Source organism: Meles meles, chromosome 2 (genome assembly GCF_922984935.1).
Source record: "Meles meles chromosome 2, mMelMel3.1 paternal haplotype, whole genome shotgun sequence".
Taxonomy (NCBI): domain Eukaryota; kingdom Metazoa; phylum Chordata; class Mammalia; order Carnivora; family Mustelidae; genus Meles; species Meles meles.
Genome location: NC_060067.1, coordinates 158645193 through 158672840, shown reverse-complemented (window position 1 = coordinate 158672840; position 27648 = coordinate 158645193). Strand labels below are relative to the sequence as shown.

At 42.2% G+C, this 27648-nt stretch overlaps 1 protein-coding gene across 3 annotated transcripts in view; it reads left to right on the top strand.

Annotated features, from left to right (window-relative positions):
• The window catches only part of GALNT7 (polypeptide N-acetylgalactosaminyltransferase 7), a 142505-nt gene that overhangs the window by 68449 nt on the left and 46408 nt on the right, over positions 1–27648 (top strand). For all 3 annotated transcript variants that reach the window (XM_045988410.1, XM_045988420.1, XM_045988430.1), the window contains one exon: positions 7929–8389. In XM_045988410.1, the coding sequence (XP_045844366.1) occupies positions 7929–8389 (461 nt within the window). The remainder of the gene's footprint in view (positions 1–7928; positions 8390–27648) is intronic.

Sequence of the window (27648 nt, the reverse complement as noted above, 5' to 3'; positions counted from 1 at the left end):
GAAGCAGGCTTCCTGCTGAGCAGAGAGCCCAGGTGGGGCTTGATCCCAGGATGCTGGGATCATGACCTGAGCCGAAGGTAGTCACTTAATGACTGAGCCACCCAGGCGCCCTGAAATTTTATAACTTTAACCAATTCAGACATTTACTTTGGTTGAACTAAATTTGGTTTTGAATTTTGAAAAGAGCCCAAGACTTGAAATTTGCCATATCTAGATATTCTATAGTTGACCATGATTATTCAAGATGTGCAGAGATCTGAAGAAAATTGTCAGTGCAGATGGATACTTCTCTTAAGAATACCATATGATATGCATGAAGATCCAAATCTACAAAAACTGACTAGTCGCACAATTATGGGATTTATTGGGAGACTCTTTTATAATGGAAATCTCTCTTCTGTTAACATGATTAAATGTTCACAATGTAATACAGCTAACTTTTTAGGAAGACACCTATTAATTTCAGTAGTATTCATGATAGTACTGGGTAGATCTGTATTAAATACTGTGTTTTGCTTATTTGGTTAAGGAGATGTGGCATTTAATTGGCTCAGAATGCCCCCATATGAACCTAGTAGAATCTTTCCAGTGGGTGGTTAATACTACAGCACTAACTTACGCATTTGTAACTATGGTTGCCATAGTGTATCATAAGTTTTAAGTGAAAATAAAAGGACTAGTCTTTAGTTATTATGTAATAGGCAGCTGTCCACGGTCCAGTATCAGTGTTGTAGTCCCTAGAAGAAGTCTGGGTCAATCTGGCTTACTGTGACTAGTGGCTACCCTGCTGAAGTCCAATTTCTAATACTAGAAGTGCTGACCCAGATTTCTTTTGGTGGGGCACTTGTGATGCCAACCATGCTGTTTTCTCCATTCTGTTACCTTTTGGTTTATAACCTGGCCTGGGGGCAAAGGGGAAAAAAATTGAAATCCCTGCAATGGGAGTCTATTTCTTTTCTCTTCTTTTTTCTTTTCTTTTTTTTTAAGATTTTATTCATTTCACACACACACACACACACACACACACACACACACAGAGGCAGAGGGAAAAACAGACTCCCTGCTGAGCAGGGAGCCAGATGTAGGATTTGATCTCAAGACCTTAGTCAAAGGCAGATGTTAAACCAACTGAGCCTCCCAGGTGTCCCATGGCAGTCTATTTCTTTCAGAAGATAATTCTGCTGTCAGAATGTAATACTGATAAGCCACACCCTTCTTCATTTTCAATTCTTCCCTAGTTGCTAACAGATGCCTTGCGGTGGGTCTTCAGTCTCTTTCTAGTTCATGAGTCTTTACTTGTAGTTGGGATAGGTCTCTCTCCTTAAGGGAGACCATCTTAGATATTCAAGGACTGATAAGGTCTCTGTTTAATCTTGGGTTTTTCCATTTGCTGCTCTACTTAAACACAGCAAAGTCACTTGACCCCTGCCCCTCCTCTCATGACCAGCAGAGGCCACTGACACCCCCCTCACCCCATGCAGTCCCTATCAATCCTCTGAAAGGAGCAGGAGTGAATGGTCTTCAGTCAGCACAAAATGCCAGCAGGGATGGGTTAGCTGAGAATCCAGCTCTAGCCAAGCAGAGAGAAACAAGGGTACCGAGGGTGGAGCACCCGCTTTCCCACCCACCTTCTGCCACAGGTGGATTGGAGTCTGGGGAGATCCAGCCTTACAAGCACACCCAGTTTCTTCTGGGGCCTCCTTGTTTTAACTGTCTCCCTCCCTGATCTTTTTTCCTATTGCTCACTCACCTAGGAGCAGAAGAAAGTGGAGCTAGAAGAAAACATGCTGGTGTCATTCTTCTAATTAAAGGTGTTCCTTGGGGTGTCTGGGTGGCTCAGTTCATTAAAGGCTTGGACTCTTGATTTTGACTCAGGTCATGATCTTGGGGTCATGGGATCGAGCCCCCATAGGGCTCCATGCTTAACAGACCATTCTTGAGATTCTCTCTCTCCCTCTTCCTCTGGCCCTCCACCCCCAAAATAAATAAAATCTTTTTTTTTTTTTTTAAGGTGTTCCTTATTGAGAGGGGTTTTAAATCATGGTATTAAATTTGACTTATGTTTTTAAGTTCTGTGGCTCCTGTACCATGATAACCAAATAGTGTGAATATTGTTAGCCGTGGCCACTTTCTAAAACAAAATTGTAATTTCTGCAGAAATCATTGGCTTTAGGAGCTCATGATTAAGAGCTTAAGTTTTCTAGGCTCACCTATAATTTCAAATCCAGACAAGCCTATATCTAAAGACTATTTTTCTAAATCCCTTTGTATTCCTATCATTTCTACCAAGGCATGATCATCTTGGGAAAATACCATACTTAAGTAGAATCTGGGGGTGAAGGGGGAGCTTTGTAAGATAGAAAGTGAATAGTCTGACCTGATTTCTGATCACACCATATTTCCATCTGATGGTAAGTGATTCTGCTTTCCAGTATATTTCTACCTTTATGAACATGGTGATCCTAAGCAGTTATCTACCGATTGTCTTTTCCATTTCTAGTCAACAGTGATTCATTGACTTTTGATGCAGAGTAAATCAGCTGGTGCTTATGAAGATATTATAGTACCAGTGAGTCACAAAGGCATCTCCTGATTCTCATTCACTCTCAGGATGGAGTGTGTAGTTTTCCTTCTCAGGGGAGTTGAGTATTCTATGGCTTTGTAGCCATTCTTTGAATCCTGTAACATTAAGATTTGACATGATTATTTTTAATTGACTTGAGGTTAGACAGCTCTCATATTTGGTTTTGCTTTCAGATTTAATGCCATACAGGCTTTGAGAAGTGAGCAAATTCAATTTTTCTGGTGACTAGTATAGCATTATTAAGAGTACACTACTGTGGAGAGAGTATGAAGTTATATCCTATTCTCTCCAATTTTTAAAGTATTGCCCGATGTACTATCTGATCCAAGCCCCTCTTCCCATTCCCATTCCATATTCTCCATTCTCTCTTTTCCTTTTCTTCTCTCATAACCAAAGCAGAAATTTAGGGGTCATTCATTTATTCAGTAAATATTTATGGAGGAATAGCGCCAGGATAAACATGGGGAATGCAGTAGTTCATATGATAGATATGGCACCTACTTTTTCACAAACTGACACTCTAGTGCAGGGGTTGGGAAGGGTGGAGGTCACAGATCCATCCTATTGCCTGTCTTTGTGAAGAGTTTTATTGGTACACAACCATACCCATTCATTTACATATTATTGGTGGCTGCTTTTGCACTATAATGGCAGACTTGAATGATTGCAATGGAGACCCTGTAGTGTGCAGGGCCTAAAATATTTACCCTTGACCCTTTACAGAAAAAGCTAACCAACCCTTTTTCTAGGGGTATGGTGAAGAAAAAGAGTGTAAACTCCCTTTGTTAAAGAATATAAACGCTCCTGAGGGAAGTGAACCCGCAGTGGAGTGTTGTAAGCAGGGAATGTAACATGTTCATACTTGAATTTTAGAAAAATCACTATGGTTGCTATGTAGAAAAAACAATGAAAGCAAGAGTACCTGCATGCATTAGAAGAAGCACTCAGTGTAGTGGTTAAGAGAATGGCCTCTTTTTAATAAATGTTCAATTAGCCAACATATAGTACATCATTAGTTTTTGATGTAGTGTTCAATGATTGATTAGTTGTGTATAACACCCGGTAAGAGCATGGACTCTTTTTTTTGTTTGTTTGTTTTTAAAGATTTTATTTATTTGACTGACAGAGATCACAAGTAGGCAGAGAGGCAGGCAGAGAGAGAGGGGGAAGCAGGCTCCTCGCTCAGCAGAGAGCCCAGTGTGGGGCTGATCCCAGGACCCTGGTATTATGACCTGAGCTGAAGGCAGACGCTTAATCCACTGAGCCATCCAGGTGCCCCAAGAGCATGGACTCTTGAGCCAGACTGCCGATATGCAAATTTTGGCCATACCATGTACTGATTCTGATGTTGAGTAACTTTCTGTCAGATTTTCTACTGGTAAAATGGGAATGGTAATCACAGACCCTAACTCTTGGCAAAATACGTAAATAAATCGGGGCGCCTGGGTGGCTCAGTGGGTTAAGCCACTGCCTTCAGCTCAGGTCATGATCTCAGGGTCATGGGATCGAGTCCTGCATTGGGCTCTCTGCTCAGCGGAGAGCCTGCTTCCCTTCCTCTCTCTCTGCCTGCCTCTCTTGTGATTTCTCTCTGTCAAATAAATAAAATTTAAAAAAAAGTAAATAAATCGATATATACAAAGCACTTAGAACAGAATGTTTGCAATCATTACTATTATCACTATTGTAGTAATCCTGTTAAGGGGTGAGGGTGGTCTGAACTGAGGGGCAGTGGTGGAAGTGGTCAAATTCAGGCGCTCCAAAGTCAATAGAAATGACAGGTATCAGGGATTGATTGGACATCAGTAGGCAAGATCAAAGAGAACAGGAAGTTGAGGATGAAATGCAGGTGTTAGATTTGATCAGTTGAGTAGATGCTGGTTCCTGTCCCCAAAGCAGGGAAAGACCATAATCGAAACAGGTTTGTGATATGAGGTAAGTAGAAGTTCAGTTTGGGGTATCTTAAGTTTGGGTACTAGGTTGATATCAGTAGAAGTCTAACATGGGACTAGATTAATATATATGTAGATGTAAGATCGATTGATAAAGATTGATATAAGTAGAAATTTGGGAAGCAGCCAACAGTAAGGATTAGAGGAGTGTGATGTGGGCTAAGGAGAGGGATGTAGGAATGGTTGATGTGAATCTGGTCATAATGTTTTGAAAAAAAGGACATAACCCAGAATGAAGCTGGACTGATAGGTAGATGTCTAAGAGAACTATGACGAACACCAACAGTGGAAGATCAGACAAAGAACCCTTAAGTCAAGAAAATATTTAATTAGAGGAAGATAAGCATGAAGTTTAAATCCATTAAATATTCTCTTGTTGAGGTGGGTGAATTTGAAAAATATTTAAATTTGCAAGTTTTGCATTAGCATAGGCCAACCTAAACCATAGTGTGTATCTCACAGCGTGGGTCTTTCATGTACTACAGTTTCATGTACCGCTATATTCCATTCTCTTCCGGTATACACCATGCCCTTTATGGAATTTTAGGCAACGGTAGAGTGGTTGTTGTGGTTACAGATGCTGACATCTGATGACCTGTTCATTCTGCTTTTCTGTGTTTGACATTTCCTACCCCTCTTTTTTTTTTTTTTTTTAACCTCCCCAGTTACAGATTCACTGGAGCCTTGATGTGAAATATTGAAGTGCGGGAGATGGTCTTCTTTATGTGTTATACTTGGTTCAGCATCAATATCTTAGGTCCAGTATCTTAGAGTTTTAAGATTTTTCTGTTTTAGTTTGCCTACAACATGGCCACAACACTTTTCTTTTAGAAAGAGCCAGGAGATAAGTTGGAGCACCGTACACTTTTTCCATCCTCCGAGGCAGTAGGGCTCACAGGTTAGGCTCCAGCTAAGTCCTTGCTACTGAGGTGTGTGATGATAGAAGCCTGATCCAGAAGCCTTATCTCCCTTATCAAACACATGCCTGAAGAATATCACATTTATACAGTCAGGCTGAGTGTTGCATTTTAAATTTGGTTTTGTGTTACAGGAGGAAAATTATGCAAAAACTTCAAAGTGGACCAAAAAGATTATTAGGTATACTCTCTGGCTTGGCTTCTAGGTTATCTTGCCCTTTCCTTATTGTGAGCTATTTGACAGTGGCTAGAAACAGCAGAATACCGAGATAATGCGAAAGATTCTCGTCCATTGAAATGGAAATTGTGTATAGTGAGTGCAGTGGGTTATTCCCTTGTAGGTATTCACCAACATTACCAGCCGTGCATCTGTTTATTTATAAACCCTCTGCAGTAGCATTGATGTTAGATACTTGTTCTTTAGATTCACCTTCAAACCACTTGTAACATCGTACCGGTTTCCTTTTTAAAAAGCGAGTTAATTAAAATCTGTGTCCCATGCTAAAAACAATTGTTTTGTTACCCACACACATGTGTTTATACGTGCATATAACATCTCTAGAAAGATTCCCAAAGTGCTGCCTGTGATTGCCTCTGTAGGAGAAGAGGCCAGAAAACCTGCTTTTCAGTAGATGCCCTTTTGGGTCCTTGGAATATTCTATCATATGCTTATATTACCTAAACAAAATTTTAAAATTCCTTTTTGAACTCCCCCAAATCAATCCTTAGCTAGCCCTTACCAAAACTTCAAGTAAATTCACATTTAAATTAACTGGCTGGGTGATGGACCCTGGGGAGGGTATGTGTTGTGGGGAGCGCTTTGTACCGTATAAGACTGGTAGAATTACAGACCTGTACCCCTGAACCAAATAATACATTATATGTTATTATAGATAAAGATTTTAATACTAAAAATAAATTAATGAACTGGCTTTCTAGAGAGATCTTTCTCAATAAACTCCCAGCAGATAGCAACCTACATCTCAGTGTCATACCTAGCACTTTACTTCTGTACTCTTTAAAATCAAGTTTTAAACTTTCCTGTTCAAGATAGCTCTAACACTGTGGCCACATTTTGGTCCAATAGCCCTAATTCTTTTTTTTTAATTTTTTTTAATTTTTTTTTTTTTTTATTTGACAGAGAGGGATCACAAGTAGGCAGAGGGGCAGACAGAGAGAGAGGGGGAAGTAGGCTTCCTGCTGAGCAGAGAGCCCGATGCGGGGCTCGATCCCAGGACCCTGAGATCTTGACCTGAGCCAAAGGCAGAGGCTTAACCCACTGAGCCATCCAGGCGCCCCCCAATAGCCCTAATTCTATCATGAATCTATGAAGGGCTCCGATAGTCTCAGTGTGGACAGGAGCGGCAGACCCGTTCATCTATTTTGCAGTTTGAAGTTCACCTTGCTTCTTCCCCAGCTGTGCATACTCAATAATCCTCTTGTCTAATTATAGCCAGCAGCTCTTCCTCTGAGCTAAAGGTTCTCAAGCTTGGATGCATATTAAAATCGCTTGGGGGAGCTTTTAAAAATGGGAATGCCCAGACCAATTAAATCACAAAGTCTGGGGGTGGGACACAGACATCAGTATTTCTTAAAGTCACTGCGGTGATGCTAATATTGGAAAACACTGTCCTGTGCAATGAATGGTACTGATTTAGCAAAAACTTCACACAGGATATCTCAGCAGCAAAAGCACTCAGGATTTCTGACGGAAAGATCTGTGCAGGTGTTGAGGAAGGTCCACACAGACACGGGAGGCGGCCCTTCCAGAATATCCCTATGCACCAAATCTGTTTTAACTTAGGCTACCTCTGGAATGGGGCAGACTAGGTATTTGGTGTGGTTTAAAAGCCTGAAGTGACTTGGTCAGTCTTTAGCATTTTGTTTTTGTTTGCATTTAAAAAAAAATAGCTCTGAATTCAGCTAACCTCTCACTGAGTAGAAAACACCGACTGTTGAGTGCATTTCCCCGCCTTTTCCTCTGCTGTGAGAGGCACGAAGCCAGCCTCATGGTGGGTGACATCTAATACCACTTCCACCATATGGCTGCATTCCTGACAAATAGTTATATTTATCACACACCGGACGTCTGGGAAAACCACATACTGTACATGACCTATTAAATGTCTGTTTTTGTCAAAGCTCCTGGAACCCCATTGCCTTCACCCATAACAGTGTACTTTAGTAAGAGGTCTTTGATGGGAGAGTTAGTTTAAGAAGGGAAGAGGTTAAAGAACATGTATCCATTCATTTACTTTGGAATGGTAAGGCAAGGAAAGAGTATTTCTTGGGATGTCCTCCTCTCGCCCAAAAGATGTCTTTTTAATGGGAAGTCCTGATGAATAGCCTGCTTCTGTTTAACATTTTAAATCATTGTATTGTTGCCTCAGCCTTTTATTAAACATGAAAATTCGTATCATAAATTCTGCTGCGATTGCCTTCATGCACTCATTGTATATCCCCCTCCCTTTTGTATAGGAAGACAGAGATGTCAATAACCCCATGCCTAACCGAGGAGGCAATGGATTAGCTCCTGGGGATGACAGATTCAAACCTGTGGTACCATGGCCTCATGTTGAAGGAGTAGAAGTGGACTTAGAGTCTATTAGAAGAAAAAACAAGGCGAAAAATGAACAAGAGCGCCATGCTGGAGGAGATAACCAGAAAGACATAATGCAGAGGCAGTATCTCACATTTAAGCCTCAGACATTCACCTACCGAGATCCTGTGCTACGTCCAGGGATCCTCGGTAACTTTGAACCCAAAGAACCTGAGCCTCATGGAGTGGTTGGTGGCCCTGGAGAGAACGCCAAGCCATTGGTTTTGGGACCAGAATTCAAACATGCAGTTCAAGCCAGCATTAAAGAGTTTGGATTTAACATGGTGGCAAGTGACATGATCTCGCTGGACCGCAGCGTCAATGACTTGCGACAAGAAGAGTAAGCACACATCCTCTTCTTTCTAAAATTGGGGCAGCTATTGTTCTAATAGATATTTAGTTAGATTGTTAGACTGGAGAAAATATATTTGCCTTAATTTCAAGGAAATAAAAGGCTCTTCGGTCTGCAAAATGGCCAGAAGGAGGAGATCGCTCCATTTATGCCGTTAGATTGAAGGTATGACCTATAAAATTCTGGGGGTTCTACATCAGTGCTACTCACATGTGGTCCCTGGACTGGCACCAGTCTCTGAATTTTTTGTCACCAGTCCACAATGAAAATGTGAATGTGTGCCAGAGTGTAAACCAACCAGTAAATAATTTGTTTAGGACAAGTGACAATCTTTTAATAACAAAACTTTCTCGATGCACTGATTTTCATTATGGATCAAGCCCCTTGTCTTGTTGGAATAATAACAAATAGTAACACTACTCTAGATGTCTCCTATAATTACCTAGATGTTGATGTTACCCTTGACTTTTTTTCTCAGTCCTGCACCTGGAAATCGGAACTCTGGGTCTATGCCAAAGGAGTCCCCAAGCAGATAAAACTATGGCCTAAACTTCCAAATTATTTTCATGTAGTTTGACTTAAAGGATCAAAGAATCCCCAACTCTTAACTTGATAGACAGTGGTTACTGAATGAACTCAAAGCTTTTCTCTTTCAGTTTATTTAATAACCTGTTCAACTTCTGTAGGATCTAAATAGCCTCTGTTTACATGGTGCAAATTTAATTCTGTGCTACTAGAAAACTCTAAAAATGTATTCTAATGATGGATTGTTAATGTAATCTTTGTCGTAAAAGGTTAACACCTTTATGCTCACACACACAGACCCCATTGCAGCGTTCCTTATGACCGTTAAGAAAGATTCTCTACTTAATATAGTGCTACTCAATAGACTTTTTTCCTTTTTAAATTTTTGTTTAAATTATAGTTAAGTTAACATACAGTGCAGTGTTGGTTTCAGGAGTAGAATTCAGGGATTCGTCACTTCCATACAACACCCAGTGCTCTTCACAAGTGCCCTCCTTAATCCCCATCCCCCATCTCACCCATCCCCCACCCTCCTCCCCTCCAGTGGTCCTCAGTTCTCTATAGCTGAGAGTCTCACATGGTTTGCCTCTTTTTCTTTTCCCCATCCCATACATTCATCTGTTTTGTTTCTTAAATTTCAAGACTTTGGACATTCATATATTAATTGGTAAGAGTGAGAGGGGGTGAATGAAATATGCAAAGAAAGCAGCGGAATAGAAGTACAGAACCATGACAGGAGGAGTTAGAGCATCTCAAGGGACAGTGAAGGAGGAATCCTGGAGCAATTGATTCTAAATCAAAGTAGAGGCTTGCCTGGTCGCAAGGTTGCCAGATTTAGCAAATAAAAACAGAGGACACTTGGTTAGATTTGAATTTCAGATGAATATTAAGTATAAATATATCCCAAATGGTGTATGGGACATAGTTATACTTTAGAAAATAATTGTTTCTCTGAAACCTGAATATAACCAGGTGTCCTGTACCCCTCCAGTTGGGGGCAGAGGGTGGTTGTTATGGAGCTAGAACTGCCACATGAGTACCCTTTAGGACCCATGTGAAGCTCTGCAGTCCCTTATCCGGAGTGTGTCCTGGTTATCTAAAATACAGCACTTAAACATACTGTTTATCTCTGTGACAGAAGGTTCTTTGAGAACCTATCAATGGCATTCTCATCACTGAGAAGGGAAGGGGAGAGTAACATGGATTGACTTCCCACTACACGACAGGACTTACTATAGGTTCTCTTACTTAATTTCTTAAAACCAAACCTTGAGAGTTTTTACCTGTGTAGGTAGTCTGAAGCTTGGAGCTCTGACTTCCGTGTGTTTGCCCAGCAAAATGGCAGAGTTGTGGTTCAAGCAAGGATGGTTTGGTGTGAAAGCCCTATCTTTTGACCATATGTCGTTACCTCAAGGTAGGTCTTCCCCAGGTGACATGCCTCTGTGCCATGTTAGTCTGTGGGTGAGCTTAGTGTAGAAACAGAGGTTTTTAGCATTTGGACAATTTATAAAAGATAGATCATTAAAGACACCAATATAAATCTGGCTCACTTTTCAACATAAGAAATAGGCTAAGAAAGTCAAATGACCTACAAGACAGAGAAGTACACGCCTGTCTGTCTCCCTCTCCTTCACCCCACACATCCATTCTGTCTGCAGGCCTCTAGCTTCTGCCACCAAAACACGTCTCCCATTACTTCTGAGATGGAGTTCTTTCATTCCCACTGCCTCCACCCAAGTCCAGGCCACCATCATTTCTCTCGAAATCCTGCAAGAATGATTCTTTGCCTTCCCAGTGCACCTAAATAAAACCCAAACTCCTAAGCAGCAGCCGCAACCCTTCCTTGTCTTGACAACCTCCTCTTGTTACTGTGCTCTGGCTCAGAGTGCTCTAGCTGGGCTGGCCTTCCCCGTCTCTTTGCCTGTGCTCTTCCCTCCTCTGTGAATACTGTGGCTGGCTCCTTCCCATTCTTTAGGTCTTAGTAGAAGCTCTCTAACCATGCTGTCTAATTTGATAATGCCCTGCTTTGTTTTTTAATACTGCTCTCTGGCTATTTCATTCATAGTGCATATCCAATTTTATAATTTATCAAATTTATATAGGTATTGGTTTATTTAGTTGTTTATTGACCATCTTTCTTACTGCATGATAAGGTCCTGGGAGCGAGGAGTTTGCCTGTTTTCTTCACCGGCTACTTCCAATAGCGGACAGCCAGTTGGTAAATATCTGTTGAGAGAATGAGTGAATGAATGAATGAATGAATGAATGGAGTCTGCTAGGGTTCAAACCTTGATTTCATTACCAGATGTGAGATCTTTGACCAGTTACTTACACTCTGTTACCTAATCCTTAAAATTAGTCTAACAATACTTATTTCCCTGGATTGGCATTGGAATTAAATGATATAATAGGCTAAAAGTCTTTTGTCACAGGCCTGGTGGTTGGGCACTTAAGTGTTCTTGAATTATAATAATAATAACTATTATTATTATTATTGCGGCACTTTCTTCAGGTCATATACCTCTTGTCAAAATTTTCAGTTCTATTTAACTTTGAGGTCCTCTGTTGCTTTTTGGAAAACATAAATGTCACACACTCCCGTATCTTCATCATCTTGCTTCTACTTGTACCTTCCATGATGGCAACGCCTTCCCCTCTTCTGTGGTAAGTTTTTTAGACATGCCAGTTATTGCTGCCTAAACCTCCACTCTGTCTGAGTACTCCTTGCTCTCATATAACTTCCTTCCTTCCTTTCTCTCTCCCTTGTCCTTTCTTTCTGGCATTCTTCACTGCATCCCTCTTTCCCCCCTCTCTTTCCTCTCCCTTCCTTCCTTCTTCCATGCCACGCATAGGCTGATCACTTCCTATGCTCTTTTCTCTTGCATAAGTATTTGGAAATAGGATATTGCATGTTTCTATGTATCATTCCCTTAAGTACATTGTCCCCAGTCAAAACAGAAGGACCCAAGTCTATCTTAGCAAATGCTCCTAAGCCCCTCTTTAAACTTCTATGCTGGTGAGAAAACTCTTTTATGCTTCAAAGTACTCAAACATTATACCCCCAGAAGCTTTTTTTCGTTTTTGAGAGAGACAGTGCGCAAGCAGGCTTGCCGGGGGAGAAGGGAGAGAGAGAGTCTTAATCAGGTATCAAGCCCAGTGCGGGGCCCAGGCAGATCTCGATCTCATGACCCCGAGACCATGACCTGAGCCTAAAATCAAGAGTTGGATGCTGCGCCATCCAGGTAGTCCCCCCAATTTTTAAAAAACTGAATCCAGATCCCCCCACCCCACCACAAGATTTGATTTATTTACTTGAGAGAGAGAGAGTACTCAAGCAGAGCAGGGAGGGAGATAGAGGGAATCTCCAGTAGACTCCGTGCAGAGTGCAGAGGCCATCATTGGCTCGGTCCCATCATGACCTGAGCCAAAACCAACAGTCACTTAACTGACTGAGCCACCCAGGTGCCCCAAATCCAGATTACTTTTTAAACTTGATTCTTTCTCATACTTAAAAAGAGAGAGAGAAGAGAGATAAGCTTCATTCCTCTTTGAACACTGAAAATTCAATGTAGAAAAATCATTTCTAAGTAGAGTTATTCATAAATTAGGATGTGGATAGTCTTAAGAATTTAACATAAAATTAAAAGGCCAGCAATAAATAAAACATCCCTAAATTTTTACATATTATCCAATATGCAAATTAGTACTTTTCTCCTTTTCTGGGAAACGTATTGAAAACAAACATGCATCCTTATCACACATACAACCTCCCTCATGCTCATCCCACATGGAGAATGTGCTGCATAGAGCCCACCAGAGACTGACTTGGTGTTGCTGACTTTCTGCAGTTTTGGAATATAGGCCTTATCAGCCCTGTTCTCTTGCATCAATCAGACATTTATTCATTTTTTTTAAGATTTTATTTATTTCAGAGAGAGAGAGATAGAAGCAGCCTCGCCGCTGAGCAGACAGCCTGCTGTGGGGCTCCATCCCAGGACCCCGGGATCATGATCTGAGCCAAGGGCAGCCACTTAGCCAACTGAGCCACCTAGGCACCCCTCCATCAGACATTTAAATGAGCCAGCTGCCAAGCTTGGAAACAGCCTTTGGGGCTATTTGTCCAGCTGTGACATCTGAAACTATGGTTAACTTGTTTGTTCTTGTGGCTGTTCTCTACCTTAGAAGCAAGACAGAACTGCCCAGCTGCCAACATGACTCATACTTATGTATGTTACAGTTTTGAATTACATGCACTGGCTGAGTAATTTACTGGCTGTTGATTGCTTGTTAAGAGTGAGTAACTGTATTTTGAGTGAACTGGAGGCCTACTTCTTTTTTAGAAACTTAATCCAAGAATGACTTCACCTGCCTTCACACAAATATCCTATAAAAAACACAGTTTTTTTTGACAGTTCGACAGTTATCGAGTATTTCCAATAAGCAATGCACTGTGCTAACCCATTGGTTGACAAGACACAGTCCCTGCCTTAAGACAGCTTCCCATCTGCCCCTGGGGGAAGGGAAAGAAACCCATAACGTAAGAGTCCTAGGAAAGGGGTGAGCCAAATGATGTGATTCAGAGAGGGGAGAGGTACTTGACAGGAGTCCGAACAAGATGGAGGGAGGGGGAACACCAGGGCTGAAGCCTGGAAGATAGGTAGGGTCTCCCCAGGAAGAGTTCCAGGTTTAGAAGACTTCAAGACAGCCAGTGACTAGGAAAAAAACAAGTGATGTAATATATACTTGGGTCAGTAAGTATGTGTAGAGATACTTGTACTTGTAGGATAAGTAGGTTCGCATTTGGGAGACGCACAAAGTCATGGGTTGGTGGTCAGGAAAGACCCACCAAAGGTTACACAGAGAATCTTAGGAATATCAGATGGGTAAAGGTGTTGAGAATGGATTACCGGGTGGAGACCAGTTGAAGGGTTAGGGTTCGTAGCTCTAGACCAGGAGTTTCAGTGAAGGGTACAGAACCAGAAAAAGGAGACTCTGTAAGAGAACAAAATCAGTAGGCCTTGGCAGCTTGATGGAGTGGAAGGAGGAATCAAAGAGAAACCCAGTGCTTGGACAGGCAACAGCACGAAGAATGGCGCCCTTAGCAGGGAAACGTGATTGGAGTGGAGCAAGCTGCTCTGCCCAAAGCTCAGTGGCCCGAACCACGTTTCTCCCAGCTGTAGGTGAATTCCCACAGAGCCCAGCAGGATGGGGAGATCACGTGTGGGAAAAGGTGGCATGGTCTGTTTGTGAGTGTGTTAGATTTCCTTCAAATAAAGCTCCAGATTTTATTTCCCCTGCTGAGAACTAACTGCCGATGCAAATACATGGAAATTATTCTTGCCCCTTTTCTGCCCAAGAAGACAGACAATCAGAGGTATATCATCCAAGCTATTTTGTTTCAAACAAATGAATTAAATATTTTGACTTGCTGAGCAAATTCGTCTGCTTCTAATATTTAACCTTTCCTCCTACCTACATACCAATTGCATTTTTATTTTGTACAAAGCTATCTTCTTTGCATTTACAAAGTGAAATAATAGATGTTAAAGTGCTCTAAAAATTCTAAGAGCTATGCAAATGTTAATATGATTAATTGTTAATAACTTCCTTAAGCTTGTCTGTGGGAAATTGAAGGTTTTGTTGTTTTTTTTTAATAAGAAATTTTCACTTACACTCATGCCTTATATACCAGACAATTCTCTTCTTACCTGATACCAAAATATTCATGTTTATACTCTTATTTAAGGTGAATTGTGATCATGAGATTTTTTTTTTCTTTTTCTATTTGTGTTAAAAGCTTTCTTTAATACCTTTGTTTGGAATATAGTGCTATAATTTATAAAACATGCCATTTTCAAAACATTTATTTTGTTGAAATGGTATAGGGTTCCTTTTAAATCTCAGTTTCTACCAATGACCCATAGTTTTCAGTTAGAGTTACCTAAAACTCTGAGCCGGTCATCAGAAGTTAAAACAAATTATTAGAATGTATAAACCCGATATACACATACATATGTGAATCATGTACGTGCATATGGATTTCAGCACTATGTCCCAGTTTCTATTAGAGTATATGGTGGACCCCATCCAACCTGCGTCGATCATAGTTACCAACAACTGGTCGTTTTCTCTCATGAATGGCCCAAGATGTGTCTCATTTTTTTCAAACTACAGTTTGGGAACCCTAGGTCTGATCTGCAGGAAACACATTTGAAATTGGTTTCAGATGACCCCTGATGGACATGTTGCTTCTTTGGTCTTCAAAGGTATTACTTTCTAACTGGCTTGAAAATTTTTACTCTTAGAAGCCACTTTTTGTGAGTTCAGTGGTTTTTCAGACTAACTTTAAAAATAGCCTTCTAATGCCCAGTTTCTCTCTTTCCTCTAAACCCACATACACACGTGCACACACACGAGCGCACACACAGGTGCACACTTTGCATGTTGGCGTTTTCTCAATACGGTGGCACGGCTGATTTTTATTTAAGGTCCTGGCTGACAACAGGCGATGTTATTTAGCCGAAGTGGAATTACTACAGATCGGGGGTAAGTTAGGTCATTCCAGTTTCCACAGCAACTGAGGAGGGTCCCATGTTCATAAAGTGAGCCTACAAAAACTGGAGATAGAGGGAATTCGCTCTAAGCCACCATGAGCAGAGTAGCAGTCTTGAGTGCCACTCTCCCCTTGATTGTATGCAGGGATGGCTCCCTTCCCTCGGTGGAAACATTCTTCTCCTGCCAAGACTTCATTTGGTTGATAAAGTCCTTCCCATTCTCTAATCAATATCCAAGTTGCTCTGTTGAAAAGGACTTTGCTCCATTTCCCCTGCATCCCCACCACTGGCATTACAGAAGTGTGAATAAGAAATGCCTGATGAAAAACTAAATCAGGTGACTCATTTTTGTTTTTTCAAGCCCTCCACCCCCTACCAGGAATTTCGAATAAGTTAGAAAAATGCATAGCCAGACACCACTGGATAACCCATTACATCCCACTCCAAAGACAGACAATTTCAGCAAAAGAAAATCTTGACTCTTTTTTCCCCCTGCTTTAGGCTAAGTTTCCCACCCATGAGGAGCACTGCCATGGAGGTTAAGGGATGTTTTTTGTGCCCACTCCTACTAGAGTCTCTGAGTTTTGGAAATAACGATCATTTCACTGTGTTTAGTTTAGTCCTTGGTCCTTGTCCTCTACTATAAGGTTATCAGATACCGCCCCCCCCCCCCCCCCCCAGGCAGGGAGAGTTCCAGATGCAGACCACAGTGCGGTGTGGGTGCCGAACACCCGTCCCTCCCCTGGGGGCATTGCACGACCTGCTGTCATAATTGAGCAGCTCAGATGAGTAGAGGCAGCCCGACTATTAGATACAGCCTGTTAATGCCAGTGTGTGTCCCCTTAGTGCATATGGGCTTGTGTGTGTGTGGTGAAGTGAATAAGAGAGATGCTAGAGGCACTACTCGGTGCTGTCTCGGGAAGCTGCCAGTGGATCCAGAGACACTGCAAGGAAATGGACTGGGGAAGAAGGGTGTCTCTGAATCAGACTTTTAATTTTGGCGAAGCTGCTCTGTATTAGAACCAAATGTCCCCCAGGACCTACAGGAAGGAAAACACAAGCCCCTAGGGTTTAAAGGCTGCAAAGGATGGCCCATGAATGTCAGCAGTGATTTTAGCTAAGATTTTATTCTCAGGGCTCTCATCCCGACATTCCCTACACTTGGAGTGGTCTGGTCCTACCACTGTTTTAGGTCCTATTTGCTTCTCTTTCTTTATTGAAATACATGATTTTGCAAAACAGAGTTTTACCTGGAGATTATCTATCCATCTCTATATGACCTTGTAGCAGAAGTGTTTGTATTTGTACCTCAGGGGTAGTCAAAGCCAAACTTGCAGACATAGGATCATAGTGTGACTGCAAAGTCGTAATATAGGGTGTTTTCCACATTTAAGATGAATTCTGTACATGGAACTGGTTAACTGTTAAGCCAAGCATGAACGAACTTTTAAGGAAAGGGAGAATGCTACCCCTTATTTATTCCGGAAGCCCCTGCAAAACTCTGGGAGGTTGTGCTCTGTAAGGGCGTGCTCATGTTGGGCCGCACACTAGGGAGAAACTTTGGCCAGTTGAGAGCCAGGTCTCGGTACTGTCATGTTAGGCTGTAAAAGCCGGAGGTGACAGCCTCACCCCTTCCACAGAGACACGTGCGGTTACCTCTGGGATAGCTGGTAGAAAGGACTAGTTTGGGAGAAAAGCAAAAAGTAGGCTGTGGGAGAGATGGCAGTGTTTAAAAGTGGTTGTACCAGGTCAAAGCCTTCCTTCCTCCTGATTGGTTGAGTTTCAGGCTGACATCCACTCCTCAGTCTGTGGGCCAATTGTGACAGCCCCCCCACGGCAGAGGGGGACTGTAAAGCAGGATCATCCGTACCAATTCTTTTTCATAAGCATGTATTGTAGAAGTAGTGAGATGAATTATTTGCTGTACCACTTCTTGAGTGCACTTGTAAATTACTTATCTTTGCCCACTTTAAGCTGAGTATGTTAAAAAATGCACTTGGTATGTTGCAAATAGAATTATCACTCTTGCAACACGGAAGGTGAACATACTAAAAAAGTAAAAAGGTCAAGCGAATTGCGTGAGTTAAAATTATGTTAAAATACAGTGTAAGTTCAGTAATATCTAGGAAATGGCTCGTGGTTTTTGCTCTCCTCTTCACGGCATCCCTGCAGCGAGCTTCCACTTTCCAAAATGTAGTCAATATAGAAGGAAAGTCACATTTTTAATAACCTAGTAACTTATTTAGAATGAGCTGTGCCATTTTAATCAAAAGGAAGATCTCTGCTCCTTCTCCAAAATAGCAGGTCCCAGTGAGCAAATCAAAAGGCAGGATAAAGGGCTCTTGGGAACGATTTGAGAATCTACACTGCGTGCCCTTAGACCCTAGAGATGCACTACTGTCACTTTAAGGAAGGAGTTGGAAAGTCTTCACCAAAAGCTGACGGAAGTGAAGAGCAGACCAGCGGACTGCTGTGTTTCATCTTTTGTGAGGCAGGAGCTCCCCCCAGAGCCACAAGAAGCTCTTTCCAGGCCTGCTGGCTTGGGTCCCTCCCTATGAAGATCGACAATGCTCCTTCTCACAAGGAGAGAAGGGAGGAAGCAATGGAAGAAGACAACTTCCTGGGAATGTAGCATCAGATAGTCAGTCTTACTTAAGACCAAAGAGGGGGCGCCTGGGCAGCTCGGTCAGTTGAGCATCTGCCTTCGGCTTAGGTCATGATCCTGGGGTCCTGGGATGGAGCTCCGAATTGGGCTTCCTGCTCTGTGGAAAGCCTGCTTCCGCCTCTGCCTCTTCCCTCCGTTTGTTCTTTCTCTTTCTCTTGCTCTTTTTCCCAAACAAATAAGTAAATAGTCTTTTAGAAAAATAAAAGCAAGCAAAGAAGATTCTGTCTTGCAGGCAGACATGAAACAGCCTAGATTGGGTCTGACTGCTTCATAAACTTCTCTGGCTTCTGTCCTATGTGCTCAGCTCTGCCTCCACAGTCGTCAGACGCTGGACATTAGGGCTAGGGGCAGGACGGGTTGGAGTTAAGGGTCTGCAAGGGGACACATGCCACAGACCTGGAAAGACATAGAAAGGCAGGTTCCAGCCCTAGGGCATTTATTTATACTTTTTTATATGGTTTGGGGGAAAATATTTCTCAGTCACTATTTTTTTAAAAAAAGATTTTGACAGCAAACACAGGCAGAGTGGCAGGCAGGAGCAGGCTTCCAGCTGAGCAGGGAGCCTGACACGGGGCACGATCCCAGAACACTGGGATCATGACCTGAGCTGAAGGCAGATGCTTAACTGCCTCAGCTGCCCAGGTGCCCCTTCTCAGTCACATTAAATGCAGTATAAGCTATGTTTACCACTTCGGCAGAATTAACTCTGTCACTGTGATGGCACTTTGCTCCCGTATTTCTCCCATACAGCAGGTCACGAAGACAGAGGGTCCTCAGTAAGTGACAGGATCAATAACATCATTGTCCATTTTATTGAGCACCTCTTGTATATCTGGCAATGTGCCAGGAGCTTTTAAACTGCACTGTCTCCAATCTTTACAACTGTATTGAAACAGTACATATTTTTTTTGCACTGTGTTTTTTGGTGATGTACCTGGGGCTTGGAGAAGTAGGTAATTTGAAGGTCACGTAATGTAAGACAGTGGCACTGGGCTTCAAAATCTGGTTTCTAGAGCACGTTGCCTTGTTAGCGATGCTGAACTAATGGCCAAGGGGTTTATATTATGGGACACTACAGTGTGCTAATTTTCTTAAAAAGAAAAACAGAGAAAGTTAGGAAAAGGTAAAAGGCAAAGACTTTTTTTTTTTTAAGATTTTATTTATTTATTTGAGAAAGAGAGGCAGAGATCGGGAGAGAGAATACCAGTGGAAAGGAGAGGGAGAGGCAGGCTCCCCGCCCAGCAGGGAGCCTAATGAGGGGCTTGATCCCAGGACTCTGGGATTATGACCTGAGCTGAAGAGAGAGACGCTAAACCCTGACTTGAGCAGGGTTTAAGGCAAAGACTTTTTATCTCATTATTGCAGAGTTTTTTTCTGCCCCTAAGACAGCGTTTCTCAGTCTCAGCACTGTCACTTCTTTGTCATGGGGGCTGTCCTGGGCATGGTAGGGTGTTTCTCAGCATCTCTACAGTCTACCCGCTAGATGCCGGGGGCACACACACCCTGGCCCTGGTTGTTTTGACAGCAACCACAGATCTCTCCAGAGTTTGCCACATGTTCCAGGTAGGGCAAAATCTCCCCTGATTAAGAACCACTGTTCTAAGAAGTCAAGGGAATGTTTTGGTGGGTAGAGTGAGGGCGGTGATAATACAGTGGAAAGAACAGAGATGAGATTTCATTGTGGGAAAGAATAAGCACAGATGGACTTAATGAGTCAAATAGGAAGGCCTGATCTGTGGTAGAATGAAGTTAGTTATTAGAGGTGAAGATGTCATCATGGGTCTTAGGCTACCTTGAGGCGGAGTATCAGTGACATTACAGTAATCACTCACAGATACATGGATATCTCTTCTTTTTTTCCATGTAACAAATACTGGAGGTACAAAGCACAGAGCCATGCTTTATTCCACTGTTTAAAAAAAGGGGGGGGGGACCAATCCTGCCTTTTATTTAATCCCACCTTTCAGTCAGTGCTGGCCACTGATGACATTTTCAAAATTGAGTGCATTTTGTCTGAACTTTATCCTAAGTTACTCAACTCATTCTTCTCTCGAATTATCTCCTATTTCTATTCCACCCCCTCCTTTTTAAATCTGGACAATTACTAATACTTGTTGGGGAGGGAAATTATTCTAAGTAATAAATATTGACAGTGCTTGTGTTATTAACCTGCAAAGACAATTTTATGCTCATTAGGACCGTTGTAAGGCAGTGATATTTTACTTATGTATCAGCAAGTATCAGAATGAATTATGTAAAGGTAAAACCTGTAATAAAATATCTGTTTGGTGCCTTGGCCTGTTCAGATTCTATGGACCAGCAGTTCTTTACCTTTTGGTCTCAGGCCTCCCTTCAATGCTTAGAAATTATTAAGAGCCCCAAATTATTAGACTTTTGTTTATGTGGGACATATCTATCAAAATTTACCATATTGAAACTAAAAAAGTTTTAAATTACTCAGTTAATAGTAATAAACCCATTACATGTTAACACATTTTTATGAAAAGTAAATTTTCCAAAATGAAAAAAAAATGTTTGGTAAGAGTAAAATTATTATGCATTTTTACCAGTTCCTTTAATGTCTGGCTTACAGAAGGTATCTAGATTCCAATGTCTGCTTCTCCATTCAGTCTATGCGCATATGTTGTTTTGGTTGAAATATATGAAGAAAATCTGGCCTCACACAGATATGTAATTGGAAAAGAGGAGTATTTTTAATAGCCCTTTCAGATAATTGTCGATATTCTTTCTTGATACTGTGCCAAAACGTAAGCCATAGTCGTTTTTGAAAGGTAGTTGCAATGTAGAATCTGCAACTATACCAATGAGCCTTGAATACTCTGTTGTTAGTCTGTCTTGCACTTTAGTCTTTTCCCGGCGAATGACGCAACATCTCCTGTTCATATCCCGAGTAATGCAGAGCCTCCAAGTATTGACAGTTTCATTACATATGTCACCATCAGATCTCATCAGAAAGGGTTTTAACTCCTGGGAAGCTGTCCTAATTCCAGAATTCTAAGTTTTGCTTGAAACCTCAGGTTTTATCATCAGAAACAAATGATGTCAGCTGTTTTCCTTAAAAGCAACAGGCTCCCTTCATCCACACTTGAGAAAATGCCAAATAACCAAAAATTTCGTTCTATGAAAAAATTGGCAAGTTCACCTGGGAATTCAGTTAGGGTTAGGTGCTTTTCCTTGAGACAACCATCATAATGGAGCAGAAGTCCTCTTTGCATACTTCCCATTTTGTCTCATAGAATATTAAAAAGTCATGTACTCAAGGGCAGGATTTAATTTAAAAAATTAATTGCTTCTTCAGGGACATTCAGTGTAGATGGCATTGTTTTTACTGTGAGAGTGTGACGATGAGGGATACCCACCATCAACACAAGTACCTTTTGGTGCTATTACCTTGATTTGTCCAAGGGCACCAACAGTTTTACCCACCACCGATTTTCCCCCTCAGAGTAAATATCAACACAGTGAAAAAGGTATTCAGCTCTTAATACTATGAAAATAATTTTGATCTGACCAAGCTCCTGAAAGGGTCTTAGGGATTCCAGGGATCGGTGGATCATACTTGGGGCACGACTGTTATAGATTTTAGAATAAATTAGATTAATAATGAAAACAGACTTCAGAAAAAAGTTGTCATCTTCAGTCTTCCAGTTTGACCACCAACAAATTATAATTTTATAAAGTTAAGTTAGAATTCTTATACCTGATTCATTGGTAATTTCACCAGATTCCATGGTTAGTGATGATTTAGATCGTTAAGATGCCAACCTGGTCCAAAATTTAATTGGACCCTATTTTAATTAACTGATAAAGAAGAACTTTAGATTATGAAAAATGCTGGAACATCTGCAGAAGGGTAGATGACCTGATAGTATGAGATCCTATCACTAGACTAATTAATAGGACTGATGGGTAAAACAATAAAAAAAAAAAAAAGTCCAGTCTTAATATTCCTGGGACAGACATGTTTTTAAATGGGGTGATACAACCAGCCTCCAAATCTGGAGTAGTTTATTCTTATAACAATTTAAATGATCCAGAAAAGGTCTTGCAGGAGTAAAAAGGGATTCAAACCTAAGGATTCAAAGTTCAATAATTTATTGGCCAGGTACTTCATTATACTAATGTTTTTGTATTGATCATTTTTGATATTTTAGGAATTCACAGCAGAGTGCCCAAAAGCTATTTATATTTACTGAAGTCTAGAGCTAGTACTAGAATATCAAATACATCATGCAGGTACATCATAAAATGAGACCAGTAGTATTAACATGACAAATTGTTCAGACATTATACAGATAACCTAAGTTAGCTTCCAAACTGCTAGCTCATTTGGGACATCTACAAAATTCTTCACTTTTTGGCAAATCACTAGACGACCCCCCCCATGCTCTTTTATTGGTATTTCATCATATATATTGTTTATATAGCAAAGTAATTACGTTCTAAAGCTAAAATTGATCTTGGGACCAGATTTTTAATAAGGAAAATATAGCAACTTGGGGGTATGCTTTGATTTTTTTTTGGTCCAGCCCACCCTTCCATTTTCAAAAGAAAAAGATCTATATAATACCTGAGTAGTCAGAAGGCACTTATTATTTCAATCCTAATGATTGTAAAATGAAACAGATACAGTAAAATCAGAAAAAACCAACTGTACAGGAATGTCGGTTTGTCTTTTATTTCCCATCAGTATCCATTATGATGTACATTGTGTTCACACTTTGTTGATTCTCATGTCTCTATCTTCAGAGTATGACTTCTTGGAGAAAGCACTCCTCATAGCCCTCTCCGAGTCTCACTTTCGGCATCCATAAAAAGAAGGAATTTTCACTGTGTTTAACTTGTTTGGCCACACCATCCCCAGAATCCTTTCTTCAAATGCCTTCCTTATTGACTCTGTGCTTTGGATCTGTGCACCTCCTTGAAACCCCGGACCCCTTAATTCGGTGTGGAAACCCCCAGACATCTTCCAAGGGCTCTTCCGTCTGAAAATTTACTTTTTTCTATGTTTCTCCACCCTCCCCTGGGTCTTCCACAGTGTTTCTCTAGATCTGAAAGCTGAACAGACCCAGCCAGCGAGCAGCTGGTGTGCAGCTGTTACCACTCTAGCTTAGCAGAGTGCTTTCTCTTCTGGCCCTGCCTTCTCTTCCTGGAAGCGCTGAGGAGCCTGGCAGCATCTGGGCCAGTGCCAGGCTTGACAGCTCTTCTTGGAAAGTAACAATAGATGCGGTATCTGTTAACTTAGCTGTGCTGTATCGCAGCAGAGGCAGGCACTGCTTTGATTCCAGCCTGTTAGCAATTTGCACCGTTTTGGCAAAACTTGCCCTTGATGTTCAGCCCTTCAACGCTGTGCCCATCCTGGCAGAGAGAACATCAGACTGGCTGCCAGGATACCAGGCTCCCCCTTCTTCGGTTTCCCCAGGAGCAGGAAGGGGAACAGAATGGATCGGGTAGAAGACAATCAGCCATTTTATATTGCCAAGTTCGACCCTGCTGGTGTCCCTCGGATAGAATCCCGCTGTGAGAACGTCTCCTCTTGTTACCCAGTCATATGCATCCACTCCAGGGAGGGGAGGAAACCCGTTCTGGCACCTTGACCAAGAACTGAAAGTCCCCGTTCTCCCATTTCAGGGGCAGCTGCTGTTTAAATAATTTGTCAAGTTCTTTTCCTATCCATTTTTACAACTATAGCCATACTTACTAGAACTAAACTTGGTCGTCACTCCCCATACTTCCTTCTATACATCACTCCCTTTGCTTCCTTCTGCTTCGAACTCAGCAGCCTTTGCTATGTGATCTGAGGCTTGTGGCATGGTTAGCATCCTACTGGCACCAACGGGACCGTCCCGGGCAGGAGTGATGGGGGGTGGGCCCTGATTTCGTCTAGTCCTTCTCTCACACAAACAGGGCTTACCGTGTGTCCCTGCACACTCCCCTCTGTGGTTTTACCTCATCTGATGCCATCCTGCGGCCAAATCTCTGCTTCCCTCTCACGCCTCACGTGGCCCAGATAAACTGCCAGTTATGACAGGTGGGAGCCAAGGGCACAAGATTGCACTTTTGGAGCCATGTGGCTGCTTCTAAAGGCTATGGCTTGGACACCCAAGGTGGCTACTTCTAAAGGCTTGGACACCCCAAGAACCTTGCTCATAATAAGTATTTCAGAGACTCAAAATCGTAGAGCTGAATGGAGCCAGAGAGCTCACTGTTCCCTGATTTTATGGATAAAGAACCAGAAGTCTGCACAGTAAACAATTACCCAGGATGGTGTGTTACGGGGGTGCCGCCACATCTCTGGGATATTTCTCCACACCAGGTAAAAGATCAGAAAAGTCTGGTTATCAGAGCAGTCATTTTAAACTTGAGACATTTTTAAAGTAATAGCATTTCTTACTTAGAAACAAAAGGGGAGTTCAGGTTATCAATTATGTTGTCAAACAAAAGGGGAGCGGTGTTATCAATGACCCTGTCTGTCAATGTAGGCATTTCAAGTCCCAACTGTTCGCAGCATGGGTCAGTGTTTCAATCTAAGTTGGAAGAAGCCATCATAAGGAGAGGGCAGAAAGGCCCTCCAGTATGGTCAGAGAGGCAGTGTTAACATTGGTACAGTGCCTCTCACTGAGGTCATGCGCCCTGCCTGCCCCCTGAGCTCATTCAGACCCAAACACCAGGGAGATAATATGAGGGAAGTTTTTACTGGAATATCTGCAGAACTCTGGGACAGCAGATTCCCACACTTGAGGGTATGTCAAAGCTGGGAGCATATCACCATCAGGTGGGTTCTGCGGTGACAGGAAACTATGGCCCTGGCACAGATCAGCAAGTGTCTCCAGCATGATCCTGCCTTACAGCAGGGGCAACAGTGGGACCCGCTTCACAGAAGCCAAGGCCACATTGCAGTGGGGCACCCCACCCCCAGTGATCCTGAGCTAGAGGGAACAAAGGGTACTGCATGGTACATGAGAGTAGGACTGAGTTCATGAGTGTGCCCGAGGTGCCTCTTGGGGATATCACACAGAGTTGAAAAGAATGATGACATTTAGGGTCACCTGGGTGGCTCAGTGGATTAAGCCTCTGCCTTCTGCTCAGGTCGTGATCCCAGGGTCCTGGGATCGAGTCCAGCATCCAGCTCTCTGCTTGGCAGGGAGCCTGCTTCCTCCTCTCTCTCTCTCTCTCTGCCTGCCTCTCTGCCTACTTGTGATCTCTTTGTCAAATAAATAAAAAAATGAAATCTTAAAAAAAAAGAATGATGACATTTAGAGAGCCTTGCTTGCCTCTTCTAACAAATATGGATAAAATACGTGGCCCATAAAGTCATTGTGAGGATGAAATGTGATAACACAAAAGCGTATAAGGCAGTTGGTAACGTGAGCCCTGTGCGTTGGAGGTCTCCGTGGTTAGAAGCCACCCTTGTCCCTGGTGCGACATAGCCAGACCTACAGCTCTTTCTCCTCCATAGGTCTCTTCTTGTACTAGGTGTGTGGCCTTCAGCCTTATCATGGTCTTTTGTCCCTCACATGCTATTACTTAAGAGGAAGGATAGTCCCAAAGACAGTGAGAAGACATAAAAGGGGTCCTTAAGGTCCACACACAATAAAGAACCACTTGCTCAAAAGTACTGGGTGAGTAAATCTATAATTGGCATCATTAAGAGAAGCGAGGAAAATATGAAGTTGCATCAGGGCTGTATGTAAATATTTCATAATAATAAACACCGTCACTTCTTTTTTTTTTTTCTTCACAAAAGAACTTTTTATTTGAGGCAGGAAGTCCGGATGAAAGGGTTACAACAGTTCCCGGCAGCTGAAATCCAGGTGTTAGTGGCACTATTTCAACTTCGTAGATTCAACTTAGTCAGGAAAGAGTCCTAAGGTCCTACTTTCCCAGCTGGACAGAAGAAGGGCAAAGAGAACCGGAAGAAGCTTCTAACCTACGGATGCTGCTCTTCAGACCCGACACCAAGCGGGCCCAGCCCTCACTGGCCTAGCCCTCACTGGCCTGGCCGCAGGTCGCTGACCCACCAGGGAAGGCAGAGGCCACACTACACTACATACAGGGAAAGTGACCCGGGGACACAGCGGCAGGTCACCTGGAGGGGGAAGAGGCACCGAGAGCTTCAAAACTCCACGTTGAAGGGATAGTCCTTGTGGGAGGCACTATACCGTCACTTCTAAAAATATAAATGTTTGCTAATTTAACCCTACTTTTCTTTTAACTCTAAGCATCTTTTTATAGTGTAGACTGTCCTTTAAGCAAGAGACCACATTGTCCTTTCAAGGGTAGGTTTATCTGTGCAGCAGACGCCTTTCTGACGGGCTGGCTCTTGGTCACCACCACTGCTCAGTGATGAAGACCTCTCTGTTTCTCACTCTCTATCCCTGTCCTGTTTCTCTTCTTTTGGCAGCTTCCTGTAATTTTCAGGACACTTTTATTTTTTTTTTTTAATATAAATCCCTGAATAGTTTACAGGCATCCCTGAATAGTTTACAGAATGTTCTGACTTACCCTAATTTTGTATGACCCTACTGGTTAAAATCCTATTCTCTGTCATAATAATAATTGTTTTCAAAGCATAAATTTAATTTTAATTGAGAGAATTTGATGGTCTCTGTCTCTTAAATCTTTGCAAGTTACTTTGGGTCCCAGTGCAGCCTGCAGTGTTTGCCCATAAAACAGAAATTCATCCACCCATCACACTTCCCCTGTACAGTGGGCAGGGCAGAGGAGTGACAAACTTTGTAGCTGACTTTTGTAGCTGTCCTTATTGGCAGAATTGAATTTCTGTCCGTGTGTATTTTGCTATGCAGGCGATCCTTGTTATCAAGGTAGTTGTGTTCTATCAAGTCACTATGAACATAGGGTTAGGAATACAGAAACATTGCTCCTAGGGGAAACTCAGGGTTAGGTTCTTGTGAGCCTCAGCTGATCATTATGTAGCCTGGATATATGTGTGGTTCTGTCTATGAACACTCTGTTTAACATGTATTGTTGAACCATAACATTGAACTCATGGCCGGCACACCAGCCTTGCCCGGAGGAAGAAATCGAACACACGTATTATATTCTCCAGAAAGCACAACACTGCATTCTCACACTTAGGAATGCTAGACAGACTTCAGCACCAGGCTTGGGAGCCATTGCACACAGTGAAATCATCAACAAAAACTGAAAGAGACTCTTAATCCCAGGAAACAAACTGAGGGTTGCTGGGTTGGGGAGAGGGATGGGGTGGCTGGGTTATGGGCATTGGGGAGGGTACGTGCTATGGTGAGTGCTGTGAAATGTGTAAGCCTGACGATTCACAGACCTGTACCCCTGGGGCAAATAATACATTATATGTTAATATAAAAAACAAACAAACATAGAACTGAGGAGAAGATGGCCCTGAATAGAGTATGAAAAGGACACTGTTTACATTTGTCAGAGTAGAAACTGAAGACAGTATTCTCCTGTGTCTGCCTGTAGGCAACTCAAGTTGCAGT